This window comes from Vicugna pacos, chromosome 13, assembly GCF_048564905.1.
Source record: "Vicugna pacos chromosome 13, VicPac4, whole genome shotgun sequence".
In the NCBI taxonomy this organism is placed as follows: Eukaryota; Metazoa; Chordata; class Mammalia; order Artiodactyla; family Camelidae; genus Vicugna; species Vicugna pacos.
Window position 1 is genome coordinate 63,948,157 of NC_132999.1, and position 16,237 is coordinate 63,964,393.

The following is a 16,237-nucleotide window of genomic DNA, read 5'->3' on the forward strand; positions in this document are numbered from 1 at the left end:
CTTCCTCCCAGGTCCTCCAGCACCGTCGCCCCAGGGGCTCGCTGCCCCCCAGGACTCACCTGTGGGACCAGGGGTAAGTCCAGGCCCTAGGGGCCTGTTTCAGAACTCCAGAATCAATTATTTAAAGGTTCCGGGGGCAGGAAAGTCCTCCTTGCATCTTTAAAAACAGCTGATGGCCTGTTTTCTTTTGTGGGGCTGGGAAGGGTCCTGGAGAGCGAGAGGGGCGGGCCCGGCCGCGGAGGGGGAGGTGTCCTCAGCTCCTCCTGCCCGTGCGGTGGCTTCTGGTGGGTGTTGATTGTCTTCCAGTTGGCCGTCAAAGGCCTGTTTCAACACTTAAATGATGTGTTCTCCCTGCAATTATGTCTGATGGCTGAGAACCACTCAAGACTGCACGGCCTGGATTTCTCTTTCCCCCGAGATGCTGAGGGGTGGTCTTCACCCCCTCCCTCTGCTGGGGAGGGTGCCTGGCAGTCACCAGCGCTCAAGGCAGTGAGGCCGAGGCTTCCCCGGGCACCAGCCAAGCCCGTAGGCCGAGCACAGCCAACAGAGGCCCGGCGTGTTGACGGCCACCCGCTGGAGGACAGACGTCTCCCCCGGGTGCCGGCAGTGCGTGTGGCCCCCTCTCTGGAGTCCTGAGCTGGTTGTGGGGCCGCCCGTGGCTCTGGGCTGGCTCTGGCCGCGTGGGTTTGAAGGTCAGAGTTGACCTGTCCTTCCCATGACTTTGCCAACATCGCCCTGGACACGGACTTCCCAGAGAAGTTGAGTAATTGAGCACCAAAGGCCGTGCCCAGGAAGTGGCTTTCATGGGCACCAGGCGGCCTGGAAACCAGTCCAGAAGTGGATGTGGTCCTTGCCTGAAGACACGTTTGGCGACAGGCTCCTGAGCTCCCTGCTGCCTGTCCCAGCATCTTCCCTCAGCGGTTTCCATGTTGCCCCGCGTGTTGAGGGACCACAGAAACAGTGCCTCCCACCCCGGAGGCAAAAGAGGCTCGCGACAGCTTGTGGGGCCCGAGGGGCCTAAGCACGACCCTAGAGACCTTCTTTGCCCCTGAGATGCTGCCCGGCCGGGCCTCCCAGTGCTGCCCGAGCCCCTCACCCTTTCTTCCACACCTCTTCTTGTGTTGGGTCCCTCTCTGGACCAGCTGTCACCACTGACAGCAGATGTCCCATTTATAATGTGTACATTATAAATAGGGACCAGGATTTGAGAGATGGCTCTTCAGTAGAGTGGGGGTCCTCCATCTCTGCACACCAGCCTTTTACAGCAGCATTCGTTTTCCAGACATTTGTAACATTTATAGGAGGCTCGCCATGTGCTGGGTACTGAGCCAAGTCCTTTCTCACGGTAGTCCTGGGACTTAGGTGTTGTCAGCATCCCCATTTCACAGGTGAGGAGACCGAGGCAAAAAAAGGTTAGGTGACTTGTCTGCAGTCGTGTGACCGCCAAGTGGTAGAGCGGGGATCCCAGTGCCCGCCTCGGCTGCTGTCATGGTCATTGCCTCCACAGACAGGTTCACATCGTAGAAACACAGGTAGTTAAGTCGGAAGGGGTCCTGGAGATGCTCAGTTCCGGGATGGACGTGAAACCTAGAGAGGTTCAGAGACCAGCCGGCTTTGCAGCCCACGGGTGGCCGAGGACCCGGCTTCCCTGGCCATCTCACCTTCCCCACCTGCTTTTCCTTGTTAATGATTTTTATTCAAACGTTACAGTCTGGGAGAGATCTCAGAGTTGCACGTCTCAATAATTAGAAGAGAAGAAATTAGGAAGGGTTTTGGATTCCAGTCACAACCAGATCGCAGACCTTGCTGCCTTTTGTGGCTACAGCCAGTGTCCTCCTTCATTCCGAAGGCTTTGTGCCAACGTGGGCGGGAGGGGCTTGTGAAGTTGTGGGTGCATTTTATCATCTGACCCTAGCTTTCTTGCCTTCAGTTGTCACTATCCCAGCTGGCGGCTTCCCCGCAGTCCCTGGCCCAGCGCCGCTCGGCCGAACCCTCTTCCCGGCAGCCCCAGGGCCCCGCACGCTCCCTGGCCCGGCAGGTAGGTGTGCGCGCCCCACTCCCGCGCTGCCTCCTTCCCGGGCTTGGCTCCAGACTTCTAACTTGGGCTGAAGTCTCTGACTTGGCAAGCTGTGCTGGGCCTCGGCGAGCTGGCCGAGACCTTCGTGGGTTCCCTGGGGTGCAGGAGTTGGGGCAGGGCTGGGCAGCACCTCCTTCCCCGGCCCACGTTTGCCACCATTCCATCTTGGTGACCAAGGGGCCTGCGGTTTGGGAGCTTTTCCTACCACGGGGCTTGACTTAGGCTTTTGCTCAACCCGAGAAGACAAAGTTAAACTGCCTTCAGATCTCTGTACATCAGCGAAAAGGGAAGTTTCTCCGGGGATGGAAACAGAGGCCGATCTGAGCTGCCAGCTCCCCTCCAGGAGTGTTCGCGAAGCCCACCACCCCGATTCCAGGGGAGCCGAAGGGCCGAAATAGGCCTGTTTCCTTCCACTGACCTCAGGGGGTTCACACAGGGTTTGCTGGTTCACCTGCAAACTGCGTCTCCCGTTTTGCCCTGGGGGTCTGTTGAGGAGAAACGGCTCTGCTTAATTACTTACTAGAAAACGCTCACAGTGCCGTGAAGTGCCTTCTTCCAGAATATATCTGGGGCTCACGTGTTTGTGAAGAGCCTGCCTCTCGTGTTGCTGGCCCGAGGCCTGTGCTCTTGCCTCGGGTCATGTGGTGTTCCTTCTGCACTGAGATGGGAAGTTTGGGAAGCGAGCTTGAGAGAGAACATTCCAGATTCCAGGCAAGCTCTTCATGTAAATCGACGCCTCCTGCTTGGGAGGGAAGTGCAAGGCGGAACGCGGGTGACCTCCTGGAGCGTTTGGGTGACGTGGGGACGGGGGAGTGCCTGCACACGAGCTGGGAGCTCGTCCCACAGGCTGTCTTGTGCCGTTGGAGGTGGTTTCATTTTTCTGTTCCACAGATGTGGCCGTGGCTTTGACATTAATTTGACTTCTCAGGCATCAGATGTCCCCCGTGCTACTGAGCTGTTCATAAAATTGATGATTCTTTCCTCATTGCTTTTTAAAAAAATTTCTTCTCTTCTGTTTTTTTTTTTAATTGAGGATGAGGGAAGTAATTAGGTTTGTTTGTTTGTTTGTTTATTTAAATAGAGGTACTGGGAACTGAACCCAGGACCTTGTGCATGCTAAGCACACACTCTACCACTGAGATAAACTCCCCCGCTTGCTTCTTGACTCACATAAAATGCAAGATGCCCAGGTAAATCTGAATTTCAGAGAAACAACAGCTTTTCAGCGTGTCCGGGATGGTGTGTGGGACGCCCTTGTGTTACCTGAGATCACAGTGCAGCTGGGCCGCCTGTGCGTTCGCTTGTCCAGGCATCCTGGATTACAGGCTGGGGCCCTCGGCGGCCTCACCTGGGCCCCGTCTTGTCTGGCAGGAGTCCCCCTTGGAGGGCAGCATCTCTCACCTGGAAGCTGACCTGGGGCAGACGTCCTGGGCCCTGGGGACGCCCGCTGCTGACCAGCTGCGGGAGCTGCCGTTCGCGCCTGTGCACGCCCCGCCCATCACGGGGACCCAGGCCAGGAGGTGAGCAGCTGGCCAGGGGGCCCCAGGCAAGTGCTGTGCCACTGAGGCCATCGGATTCTCTGAACAGCAGGCTTTCCCCAGAGAGGCGGATCCCGGATCCTGGATCCCGGATCCTGGTGCTGCCTCTCGGCCGGCCCTGTCCTGGAGGCTGGCTGAGGAGGTCTTCCTGTTCCAGCTCTGGGGGGAAGCTCTCGCGAGCATCCATGGTCCTGCTGCAGTCGGCTGGCTTTCCCAAGATTCTGGATGCCAATCAGCAACCAGCCGAGGCCGTGAATCCTACGGATCCCGTGAAATTCAACCCTCAGAAGGAAGAGTCAGACTGTCTACAAAGCAATGAAATCGTGCTACAGTTTCTTGCCTTTCGCAGGTAGATCCTTGACTATTTTGTCTGTTACTCTTTGCCTGGCTTTTGCGTTTCGTGTGTGGAGGAAGAACTTCCGTGTGGCTCTGACCTGGCGGAACTCTGTGATCGGGTCACATTAGGTTAAGGAGTGCCTTCTGTCTTCATTTCGGTTTGGCCCGGACCCACCCGCAGCCATTTCCAAATGCTGCGAGACCTGCTTTGACGGATCTGCTGTGGTGCTTAATGAAAACAGGGACAGCGTGTTGGCCGGCCCCCGGGCACGGGTGTAGCTCCGAGACCAGGTTTCTCCATCCACGCCTGAATTGGGGGCAGGTCCGGCGGGCTCCCCGAGGTCACCGTAGGGATGCTGCTGTGCGTGTGCGTGTGATAGCCCGGGTTCTCTGCCTGGTACTTGACTGACGCGGAGCTGTCGTTGGAGCCAGGGTGCCCCAGGACCTCCAGGCAGCACCGTGGCCGAAGACTGTGTACTTCACCTTCCAGTTCTACCGCTTCCCGCCCGAGACCACGCCGCGGCTGCAGCTGGTGGAGCTGGAGGAGGCCGGGAGGACCAGCTCTGGCTCCCTGCCGCACATCCTCGTCCCAGTTCATAAGGATGGCTCCTTGGATGCTGGTGAGTGCCTGTGCCCCTGGCAAACATGAAATCCAGTGCCAGGCTCTGTGAATTTTCTTATTTAAGAAAGATTGTGCAATGAATAATTTCAAGCATGTACAGAATCTGAGAGGATAGTACGATGAATCCGCACTTCTGCCTCTCAGCTCTGACGATGATCAGCGACACCCCTGCCCAGACCCCTCCCCAAACCGGGGCTCTCTGAAGCAAATCCCAGACAGCATACAATTTTGTCTATATTTTCTTGTATATATTTAAAAAATGAGAGCTTTTAAAAAAATTTTTATTTTTTATTGAGGTGTACTTGATTTACAATGTTAGTTTCAGGTGCACAGCAAAGTGATTCAGTTACACATATACATACATGTACATATTTTTTCAGATTCTTTTCCACTATGTGTTACTATAAGAAATCGAAGATAGTTCTCCGTGCTCTACAGCAGGTCCTTGTTGTTTATCTGTTTTATGTATAGTGTTGTGTATCTGCTAATCCCAAAGTTAAGGAGTCTTTTTTGGAAAACATAGACTCACTAATATTACCCCACCTAAAATAATGACTTAATATCATCAAATATCTAGCCAACGTTAACATTTCCCATCATAAATAATAAAAAAATACTGCCATAAAACCTTTTAATAGTTTATTCAATCAGGATATGTATGTATATGCAGGACTGGGACACTGTGCTGTACACCAGAAATTGACACATTGTAACTGACTAAACTTCAATTAAAAAAAAAAAAAGAAACGGCATAGGATTGCTATATAACTTATGCACATCCTCCTGTAAAAGTAGTTTATTCAGGCTGGGTCTCAGGAAGGCCCGTACGTTGGTGTGATTCTGCAGCTCTTTCTAGCCGTAGTTGCCGTCACCATCCCATCTCTGCTGTTTTTGTTTTGCTTTATGTGTTGAAGTGGCCGCGTAGCTGGTGCCCTAGAGCTCCCCGCCACCTGCACTTAGGTTTTGTGTCCCAGCGCTGACGTTGGCGGTGTTCCTCGACCCCTGCTTTTTCCTGTAAATCGGGAGCTAGGTGCAGACGCATGAGCAAACACATGCTTTCTGTTTGGGGCAAGACTCCTCCGCAGCTGGTGGTGGGTCCCCTCTCTCTGTGGCCGCACGACGCCTGCGGCTGCTCGTGCTCCGTCGGGGGCCGTCAGGACCGGGGCTCCTGGACTGATGGCTTCATTCGAGGTTGCACAGCAGTGACGTCTCACTCCCAGAGCACATCTTCGTCTGTTGGCTGGAATGCTTCCTTCCAGGGGAACTTCCCCTCTTCAGCTCTGTGGTTACCTTGACACACAGTTCACACAGGGAAGGCAAAGTAATGCTTGCTTCTTCCCTTTACTAATTTTCAAAATAATGAGACAGTTCCCAGCATTCTTCACGGGTGGGGCCAGTGACTTTTTTCTCCAGGTGTCACTATAAATGGACGGATTTTAAACTCCAGTGGAGTGAAACATACCACATACATTGATGTTTTTGGTGGCCCTCTGCCCTGTGTTGGGCCAGTCACGTGGCTGGTAAGGGACGGAGCTGGGATCCGAACCCGTGCTGCCTCCTGAGTAGAAAGTAACAGGTGGAGAAAAAGACGTATTAAAATACCAGATGAGAGTAGTTTAACATCATGAACATCGGGCACAAGTGACAGCAGGCAAGTGCGGTGCCAGGATCAGGAAGCCTGCTGGGTCAAACCGGGAAAGTAAATCGCTGGGAAAACCCGATTCTGAGTCTGTGAACTTCTTGAAACACAGCCTCCAGTCACGAGGGACAAAGCGCTGGGCTTTGCGCGGAGGAACTGACCATCCTCTGAGCACAGGAGAGTTTGACACCCTTCTCTCAGCACATTGATAGATCCAGCAGAAAGAAGGAGGAAGGATGTTGTGAAATACAATTTAAAAAGATCTTATAAAGCCCGTACAGCCACTTTAGAGAATATGCATTATTTCAAGCGTACTTTGAAACTTATAAAAACTGATTATTCATATATATGTACATATTTTAGGCCCCCAAGCAGATATGGCTATTTACCAAGAGAACCTGTGTCTACTAATTTTGCAGCATCCTCTGACCACAATACCTCCAGGCCAGAAGTCAGTCAGTGCCTCCCCACAGAAGGCTCTAAACTGCCGGATTTTTTTGAATTTTAAAACATACTTCTAATTTTTCCCTAGGTCAATGAAGAAATCAATTTAGAGATGGCTATTTAGAAGTGAACGACAAAGTAATATTGCCTATCAAAACTAACAAGTAAAACGGTAGTGACCAGGAAATTTGCAGCTTTAAATGCTTATATTGGAAAAGAAGGAAGTCTATTTTAATATGCTGATCTAATTGTTCCACTCAAAGAGGTTTGGTGAAAAAAACAACAATGGGACAAACCCGATAAAAGTAGAAGGAAGGAAATTAAAAAGTGAGCATACATGTTTAGAAAAGAAAGAAATAGAGTTAGCCAAGCTGTGGGGCGCGAGGGGTCGCAGGTACATCAAGGCTCTGTTCCCTTGTCCAAGGTCAGAACCAGGGGACAGAATCCAAGCCGTGGTGGGAATGCAGTTAGTCCGAGGCCTGGGTGTGCTGGCGTGTACCCCCACTGGGTGAGCCACAGGCAGAGGTCGGGCTGGACAGCCGCAGTCAGCCTCAGACCCTGCCGCCCCCGCTCACCTGTGCACCCCAGCATCCTCTCTTCCTGCTGACAGATCTGAAAAGAAGAGACGGGGGAGGAGTGAGCAGACCCACCGGCCCTGCGCTGCTTGCCCTGGAGAGGAGCACGTGCAGGGCAGAGGCGGGACAGTAGGCCCCTCTGCATGGAGGTGGGGCTGGGGAAGGGTGCTCTCCTGCATCCTTCCTGGGTTTTGTTCTCTCAGCTCCCTGGCTTAACTATGGAGTTTATAGCCAGCCGGGGGTGTGGCCCTCCCTGGGGGAGGGGCCCAGTCACCAGTGGGGAGGTGTCCCAGCCTTCCTGGGACCACTTCTCCTTTTCCACCTCTCCTTCGCTAATTAGTCCTCCGGCGATCAGTGGGGGACAGTTTATGTCCCCAGAAGGCTCTGAAATGGATCTGAATGATGCGTTGATTTCAAGGTTCCTCCGCAGCCCTTGCTGCAAACTCATTCCCTCCTTGATTTCCCATCTAAATTCTATCCAGACGCTTCATCCAGTGTGGCTCATCAGAGGTTCTGCAATGAGGTTAAATGGTAGCGTTAGATAATGCAATAAAAAAGGCCAACCACTTAGAGCTGCCCCTGATTTGACTATAAACCCCTTTCCCTTGTGAATTGCCCAGAGAGAAATTAGTACAAAAATTAAACTTCCCTGCAAGTTGAAGTCCAAAGAAATTAAGCTCCAAAATCAGATTTTCTTGTCGTGGTGAATTAAAATTCAGAGTCCAAAATTCTTAAGTTAAAGTTCAAAAAAAACCCCCCATTCTTTGCAATTTCTTACACGGCTGAGTCTCGGCCAAATGTACCTCTGACTGGGCAGATCTGGGCTTCCTTCAGCAGCTCAAACTTGAGGGGGGGGTCCTCTCTGCATGGGCCTAGTCCCTCGAGTCCCCAGAAAACACCACGCCTTTCGTGGGCCTCGCTTAAGACATGTTTTCCTTCGTTGTTGAAATAGAGCGCGCGCACGTCAAAGTGCACCGGTCCATGAATTTAAAAAATTCGTAGATTTTACTTGGTAGAGAATTTTTAGATCTATAGAGAAATTCAGCAGGTAGTATAGCGGGTTCCCATATACCACCCGCCATGCCCCCCGAAGTTCCCCCGCTAGTAGCCTCTTACACTGACGTGGTACATTTGTTGTAACTGACGAACCGGTATTAATACATTATTATTAACTAAAGCTCCTAGTTCACACTAGGGTTTACTCTTGGTGGTGTGCATTCTGTGGATTTTGACAAACTTACCAGCATCACATACCCACTGTTATGGTATCATGCAGAGTAATTTCCCTGTCCCCAATATCCCCTGTGCTCCACCCTGTCTGCTACTGACTTTTCTGCTGTCTCCGCAGTTTTGCCTTTTCTGGGATGCCATACAGTTGACCTAGTATATGGTTTTTCAGATTGGCTTCCTTCACTTAATAATACGCATTTAAGGTTCTTCCGTGTCCTTTTGTGGCTTGATGCTGCATTTATTTTTAGCACTGAATAATACTCTGTTGTCTGGATACACTTACTGAAGGGCGTCTTGGTTGCTCCCAGTTCTTGGTTGTTCAGGGCTTTGTGTGGTCGTACATTTTCAACTCATTTGGGTAAATACCTAGGAGCCCAGTTGCTGGATCCTGTAGTAAAAGTAGGTTAAGTCTGGGGAGAAACTGCCCAACTGTCTTCCAAAGTGGCTGCAGTATGTTGCCTTCCCACCCGCGATGAAGGAACGTTCCTGTTGCTCCACATCCTTGCCAGCGTTTGGTGCTGTCAGTGGTCTGGATTTTGGCCGTTCGAGTAGGTGTGCAGTGGTGCCACATTGTTGTTTTAATTTACAGTTCCCTGATGACAGATGATACGGTGCATCTTTTCATCTGCTTACTTGCTGTCTGTGTATCTTCTTTGGTGACATATCTGTTCAGATCTTTAGCCCCCTTTTAATTTGGGTTGTTTGTTTCCTTCTCGTTGTGTTTTAAGAGTTCTTTGTGTATTTTGGATACAAGTCTTTTATTGCATATATATTTTGTAACTGTTTTCTCCCAGCCCGTGGTTTATCTTTTTCATTCTCTTAATAGTATCTTTCACAGAGCAGAAGTTTTAAATTTTAATGACATCCAGCTTATCAATTATGTCTTTTATGAATCATGCTCTTGGTGGTGTATCTGTGAAGTCATTACCAAACCCGAGGTCGCCTCACTTTTGTCTTACCTTGTATTCTAGGAGTTTTATAGTTTTGCATTTTGGAATCAGATCTAAGGTCCATTTTGAGTTAATTTTTGTAAAAGGTATGATTTTTACAAAATTTTGCTCTTCTGAATTCTGTTGCTTTAGATCAGTTTTGCCTGTTTTTTGAACTTAAACAGGATCAGATTGTACATAGCCTTTTGAATCTAACTTATTTCACTCTTACGTCTGTGAGATTCATCCATGTTGCTGTATATAGCAGTAGTTTGTCCGTGACCTTGGCTGTATAGAAACCCATTGTCTGAATATTCCACAGTATTTATTCATTCTACATGTGAATCATTTCCAGGTTTTGGCTCTTTTGAGTAATGCTGCTATGAACATGCTTTAAAATTTTTTTTTTAAATTGTAGAGTGATCACCACAACAAGTCTAGTTCACATCCATCACCAAACACAATTACACAATTTTTTTTCTTGTAATGTGAACTTTTACCATCTGATTGATGTGAGCCGGATCTTAGTGAAGTTTTAGTGTGCATTTCCCTTATAATGAATGAAGCTGACATCTTTTGTCTTTTATCTGCAGACTTCTATTCACATCTTTTCCCATTTTTCTGTCAGATTTTTCTCTTTTGCCCTCTGGGGAACTTTATTTATTAGGGAGATTAACCGTTGCCTGTGATGTAAGTTGCAAATATGTTTCCTGCTTTGTCCTTAGTCGTCTTGCTTTGCTTATGGTGGGCTCTGCTGTGACACATGTTGCTTTCGTGTAGTCCAGTGCATCAGTCTCCCTGCTTCTGGATGCCTGCGTCCTGGATGCGAAGGCTTTTGTCTCCCCTTGCTCATAGAGACTCGCACATGTTTTCTTCCAGGACTTGCAGCTTTCACTTGTTGCATTTAGATTTCTGATCTACGTGCAGTTTCTCCTACTGTGCGATGGCCGATAGGAGTCAGTTTATCTTTTTCCAAATGTCTATCCGTTTGACCCAGTACTGCTTATTAAAAAGTTCATCTTTTTCCCCAGTGACTTGAGAGCCACGCTTACCATATACCAAAATTTGTTTATTACTTGGGTTTATTTCTGCCTTTTCTTGTTCCTTCCATTAGACCAGAGGTTGGCAAATGGATTTCTGTTAAGGACCAGATCAAAAATATTTTAGATTTTCTGGGTCGCATATGATCTGTCACTTCTTTCTTCTTCTTCTTTTTGCTTCTCACAGCCCTTGAAAAGGTAAAAGGCACCCTTGGCTCCCGGCTGGGTTGGCCTGAGTTGACCAGCTCTTCGTCAGGGCTGTCTGTCTACACACACGAAGGTCACACTGTGCCAGCAGTGGCCTGAAGCCGGTTCTTTCTGGAGGGCTTCTCCCGGGCATTCTTGCTGGTTTAATTTTCCGCGCAAACTTGTTAGGCTCTTTCCTGGGGTTCTGGTGAGTTCATAGGTGAACATGGGGACCACTGCCCTCACCGGATGGGAGCTGACCTGCCCGGGAACAGGGATGTCCTTCCATCTGCTCATTTCTGCTTCCCTGTCTTCTGAAGATGCTGCAGTGTACACTCAAGTGGGTTTGGCTGTTTTCTTGTTTTTTGAATTTTTTTTTTTAATTGAGGTATATAGTCAGTCTACAATGTTGTGTCAATTTCTGGTGTAACAGCATCATGCTTCAGTCACACATACACGTGTTTTCTTATTTTCTAATCAATTAAATTTTGCATTTATCTTTATCATAACCTTCCTTCTGCTTTCTTTTTGGTATCCTCTATAGTTATTTTCCGACTTGTTTGAGTTGCTTAATTCATTTCTTTTAATCCTTTCGTTCTTATGGAGAAAAGCATTCAAAGCTATGAATTTTCCTTTGATTGTTGCTTTATGTTTTGGTGATTCTGGTAAGTAGTATTTTCATTGCTATTATTCCATAAAATCTGTTTTGATTGTGTTTTCCCTTTTGATAAAGAATTATTTAAGAGTAAGTAAGTTTGTTTTGAAAATTTTTTTCCAGTTTCAAGTTTGTTGCATTGTGATCAGAGAATATGGTTTGTAATATTTCTACCTTATGGAGCATATTTAGGTTTTCTTTGTGGTATAATGTACAATAATTTTACTAATGTTCCAAATACACGTGAGATGTATTCTGTTACTGAGGTACAATGTCACACGTGCACGTGTACACTCTACCTTACAAATTAGCTGGTCTGGTCTTCGGAATCCTTATTTATTGTCCACTTGACCTGCCTTGCAAAGAAAGTGGCTATTTGGTCTCCAGTGGTGCTGTGTTTTCATCTGTTTCTTCTTGTGTCTCTGGATTTCTGCCTTGTTACTTGGTGCATGGATATTCGTAGCTGCTACACATTCATCGTGAGTTGTCGCCTGAAGTATTGTAAAGTGTTCAGCATCAGGGGAATTGCGGCTGCCTTCACAGAGCAGGGGGTGTCATGAAGGAGAGGTGGAGACTGAGACGAGGGGTGGGAGGACCGTCCAGCTGGAGGAATAGCATCCATCAGACCTGCACGTGGGAGTGGGGCTGGACTGCAGTGCAGTAAGGGTCCTGGCTGGGGTCGGGCATGGCCTTTGTGCAGGGGCGAAGGGGGTGAGCCCGGGAGCCTGAGTGGACCTGGAGGGAGGTGCCACTGTTCCTGGGAGTCTGTCTCAGTTGAGTCAGTGGTCAGTGGCATTGCCGATTTTTGTGTAGGATGAAGCTGATGCAAGTCCTTTTGTGGGTGCTTTGGCAGTGCCATGGGATGGGCTGCAGGGAGCTTGGACCTCAGGGAAGGCCACTGAGGAGCCGGCTGTCTGAACTGGACAGGAGTGAAGGGGTCCAAGCCTACAGTGGGGAAGAATTGAGAGAGTCCATCATGAGGGGCCTGGGACAGTGCCCAGACCAGGATGGCCCCCGTGTGCACATGCACTCAGCCCACTGCCAGCTCTGGCTCAGTGGGTCCCTCAGGGCAGGGACCCCGTCCATCCGGTTTTCCCACATGACCCCACACAGGGCCTGGCGTGTAGTGGGGGTGCAGAAACTTTTTGCTGCATGTGCCTTAATGGTTGTATTGAGAGGACCGGGCAGCTGATGGGATGTGGTGATGTTGGGGTGGGAGGAGCCAGCTCGGCCAGGGCACGGGGAGGAGGTGGTGCCAGGGTAGCACTTCTGATTGACGCCAGGAGACAGAGGGTCCAGGTGGGATGTGCTGTGTTCAGGCACAAGTGCAAGTCTGGGTGGAGAGCCCAGTGGTGGTGAGTCTGGGGGCCTGGGGGACGTTGGAGGTGGAGCGTGGAGGGCATCAGGGAAGGGTGTTGGTAGGTGTCATTTGGGAGGTCGGTCGGCCCACAAAGTCCAGAGACGTTCTGCGTCCTGGAGCAGCAGTCTGACCAGCGTGGGGGTCGGTGCTCCACCTTCTTCCCCGCCGCCCCGGTGGGCCCAGCAGGTGGGCACCACAGTCAGTGCTGTGAGCTTGGGCTTCTGTGTTTCCGGGTCCTCATTCCAGTCCCCACTGCGTCTTGAGGAGCCAGCCTCTGGGCTCCCGTCTTGAAGTGGGTGTCATAACTCTGACAGATGCTACAGGCTGCGTAGTTCTCAGGACTAGGGCAGAGCGGCGGGTGTCCTTGGCTACCACTAGCCCTGTGACTTGGTTGGGACACTTGAGATGTGACACTGGGGACTGGCCTGCATGGAGTCATTTCCAGCCCGTCCGTTGGCCTTTGTCATGACTGCTCGCTGCTCCTCCACCCTACGTGGTGCTTCTGTGCACGCAGCTGGTCCTTGCTCCCTGTCCCCTGGGCCCTCGGGGGCCTCCTTCCACTCCTCCTCATCTCCTAGAGCTGCATCCGGTCCTGACCCACTTCACTGCTTCCACTGCAGACACTGCCCTGGGCTGCAGGAGAGCGGAGGGGGTGCTGTGCGGGCCCCCTCGGGGCTGCAGCAGCTCCAGGTGGGTGGGTGGGGTCTCAGCCTGGCCAGGGCCTGACCCTCCCAGGGTTAGGGTTCCGCGCATCGGGGGCCACGTAAGTACTGTCACATGGTTGACAGAAAGGGCGCAAGTGTTGTTTTCGTGTTGTTTCCCCTGCATTGCTGCTCCTGCACCTTAACTAAGGTGATTTCAGTGGTATTTTTTGTCAGTTTGGTTTTCCTTCTATTTTTTTGGATTGAAGATTAGTCAGTTTATAATGTTATGTTAATTTCTAATAACGTACAGCATGGTGTTTCAGTTATACGTTCATAGATACATATATTCCTTTTCATATTCTTTTTCAATTTTTACATTTTTGTCAATTTGGGATTAATAATGATGCCACTTCGAAAAAGTGAGGGCAGGATGGGGCCACTGTCTGGCTGCCATCTCTTAGTGAGAAGTGATGCCAGGAGGGACCTCACATTAGGGGTGGGGGCTCTGGGGTCGCCTGAGCACCGTGTGCTAATCTCGATCTCAGTTTGAGCTCTGCACATGCGTGCATGTGTGTATGCGTGTGTGCACGTGTGTATGTGTGCATGTGCATGCATGTGCTCGTGTGTGCATGTGTGTGCATGTGTATGTGTGCGCATGTGTGTATCTGTGTGTGCGCGTGTGCCTGTGTGTGTGCGTGTGCCTGTGTGTGTATCTGTGTGTGTATCTCTGTGTGTGTGTGTATCTCTGTGTGTGTGTGTGTGTGTGAGAATATCCCATTTTTAACAGAAGACATAGTCTGCATTTCTCCCCAAATCCTCTGCACCCGGAATCCTGCTCCCTGGCCAGCCCCATCGGGCATTTGTCCTTGACCAGCCTAGACTGTGTCACAAGGATTCGGTGAAAACCATCCGTCTTATTTAGGGAGGAAATTTATTGTGTATATTAGAAAGAAATGGAGTCTTCTGAACACGACTCTCCACTTTGTTAATTTGGATATTTTATACTATTTTGATTAATGTATTTATTAAGCTGTAGCTATGACAGAGGCAGAAATTAGTAATCATGGCCAGAGCAGAAAACTCCTCCAAGTGTAAAGATGATAAATGACTCCAATTACTTCTGGACACATGTGGGGCCTCTTTGAGCAGGGGCTCCTGGCTTTCAGCGGAAGTACCTGGTGGACCCCGAGTTCCTGAGGCCTGGAGAGCAGCACTGGTTCGCCCGCTACCTGGCCCTGCACGCCCTGCAGATCGACGTCTGGGACGGAGACGCCCTGCTCCTCATCGGGTCTGCCGCCGTTCAGCTGAAGGTAGCGGCTGGTTCCCTGGGGGTCTGCTCTGGAAGGTCTGTCTGCCCGGCAGGGCTGGTCATTGCCCAGCACCGGGCATCGTCCAGGGGTCTGGCTTCTTTGTCCGCAAGTTAAAAGCACTGCCAAGCCCTCTCCTTTCCAAAAGGAAAAGATGTTCGCAGAGTCTTAACTCTGTAATGCCGGGCTCCATCAGTTCCTCCTGTAAACCAGCCTGCCAGGCAGTGTCACCGTCTGCTCCTTTCATGGGGAGAACATATGTTCCCTGCGAGCAGCTCCCGTCGGCCTTGTTACCCGAGGGCCTGGCTCGGCCTTCAGAGGCCCGCCTTCAGGGAGGGGATGGGGGCAGTGAGTGATGGGCTGTGAAAATGCCCCCTGACGCCTGTTCTCCAGAACCACGCACGTGTCGGTGTTATGTGGGTGCTGTGGACAAGTACTGCTGACCTACCAGGGTCTACACAGCTGGGGGCCCCTGACCCACTAAGGAGGGACCTGATCTGGGCCTGTCCACCTCAGAGATGGGCAGTAGGACCACGTAGTGATGGAGTGATGGAGGGGAAGTGATGGAGTGATGGAGGGGAAGTGCCAGAGTTCTGGAAGCTGGACTTTCCTCTGGCCTCATGCTGCCCTTTGTGTGTGACAGCCACTTCTCAAGGCGCCAGCGACCTTCCCAGGGCCGCATGGGAAGAGGGGTCCAGCCCTCCCTCCCCAAGGGCTTCACTTGCCCGTGGGCACAGACAGAGGACTGAGGGGCTCAGCCTGATTGGCAGAGGAGCGCGTAGTCAGGAGGGTCTGCTGTGGCCCGGCTCTGACCTGGCCTGGCCACCCCACCGCCCCTCCTCAGGCCCTGCTGCCTGCCTTCCAGCCACACTGAAGCCACTGCCCCCCGGGCCTGGCCCCTCGTGCCCCCAGCCTTCCCTGCCCTGAGGCACATCTCTGTCCTGAGGGGTCTGACGGCGACCTCGGAGCTCCCACAGATGGGGAGGTGGGCTCACTCAGCCTCCCCGCCTTGTTCTGTGCTCGGGTCCTGTCCTCTCCCCACAGCGGGGAGGGGGGTGGTTTGTGGTTGCCGCCAGGCCCACCTCTGCATCCCTGGGGTCTGCTCAGTGGGTGAGCCAGGTTGCACTTTACTGAAGAATTTGTGGAAAAGACCCGACATCAAGGACTCAGGTTTTCAGAGGCAGATGGTCTCCGCCACGGCCGCCCTGATCGTCCTTTCTCCTCTGCAGCAACTCCTCCGCCAAGGGCGGCCGGCCGTGCAGGTCTCGCATGAGCTGGAGGTCGTGGCCACTGAGTACGAGCAGGACGCCGTGGTGGTGAGCGGGGACGTGACCAGGTTCGGCAGCGTCAAGCCCATCGCTGTCCACACGGTGGTGAAGGGCCGGCTGCACCTGACCTTGGCCAACGTGGGTAAGAGTCCTGGCCCCTTGGCTGTTGTGTCCCGGGCGGCTCCGCCTCTTCCTGTTTGGGGCGTGAGCCCCCTCAGGGCGGTGCTCACGTCGGGGCCTCATCGCTCAGTAGGAATTCAGAAAAGCTGTCATTCGCTTGGCCCTGAGCACTGAGCCTGGTCTTGACCGTGGAGCCTGCCCTGGCAGTGGTTTGCTGTTCCTGGTTTCTGACCGGGGTTTGGCGTCACCAGCTACCTCGGACTTGCC

The 16,237-nt window shown here is 51.5% G+C and overlaps 1 protein-coding gene across 1 annotated transcript in view; it reads left to right on the forward strand.

Moving 5' to 3' along the window:
* Nucleotides 1-16,237, forward strand: part of NPHP4 (nephrocystin 4) — a 102,606-nt gene that overhangs the window by 66,512 nt on the left and 19,857 nt on the right. The window contains exons 13-19 of the mRNA XM_072975535.1: nucleotides 12-73; nucleotides 1,931-2,038; nucleotides 3,449-3,597; nucleotides 3,773-3,964; nucleotides 4,384-4,571; nucleotides 14,425-14,585; nucleotides 15,812-15,992. Of these exons, the coding sequence (XP_072831636.1) occupies nucleotides 12-73; nucleotides 1,931-2,038; nucleotides 3,449-3,597; nucleotides 3,773-3,964; nucleotides 4,384-4,571; nucleotides 14,425-14,585; nucleotides 15,812-15,992 (1,041 nt within the window). The remainder of the gene's footprint in view (nucleotides 1-11; nucleotides 74-1,930; nucleotides 2,039-3,448; nucleotides 3,598-3,772; nucleotides 3,965-4,383; nucleotides 4,572-14,424; nucleotides 14,586-15,811; nucleotides 15,993-16,237) is intronic.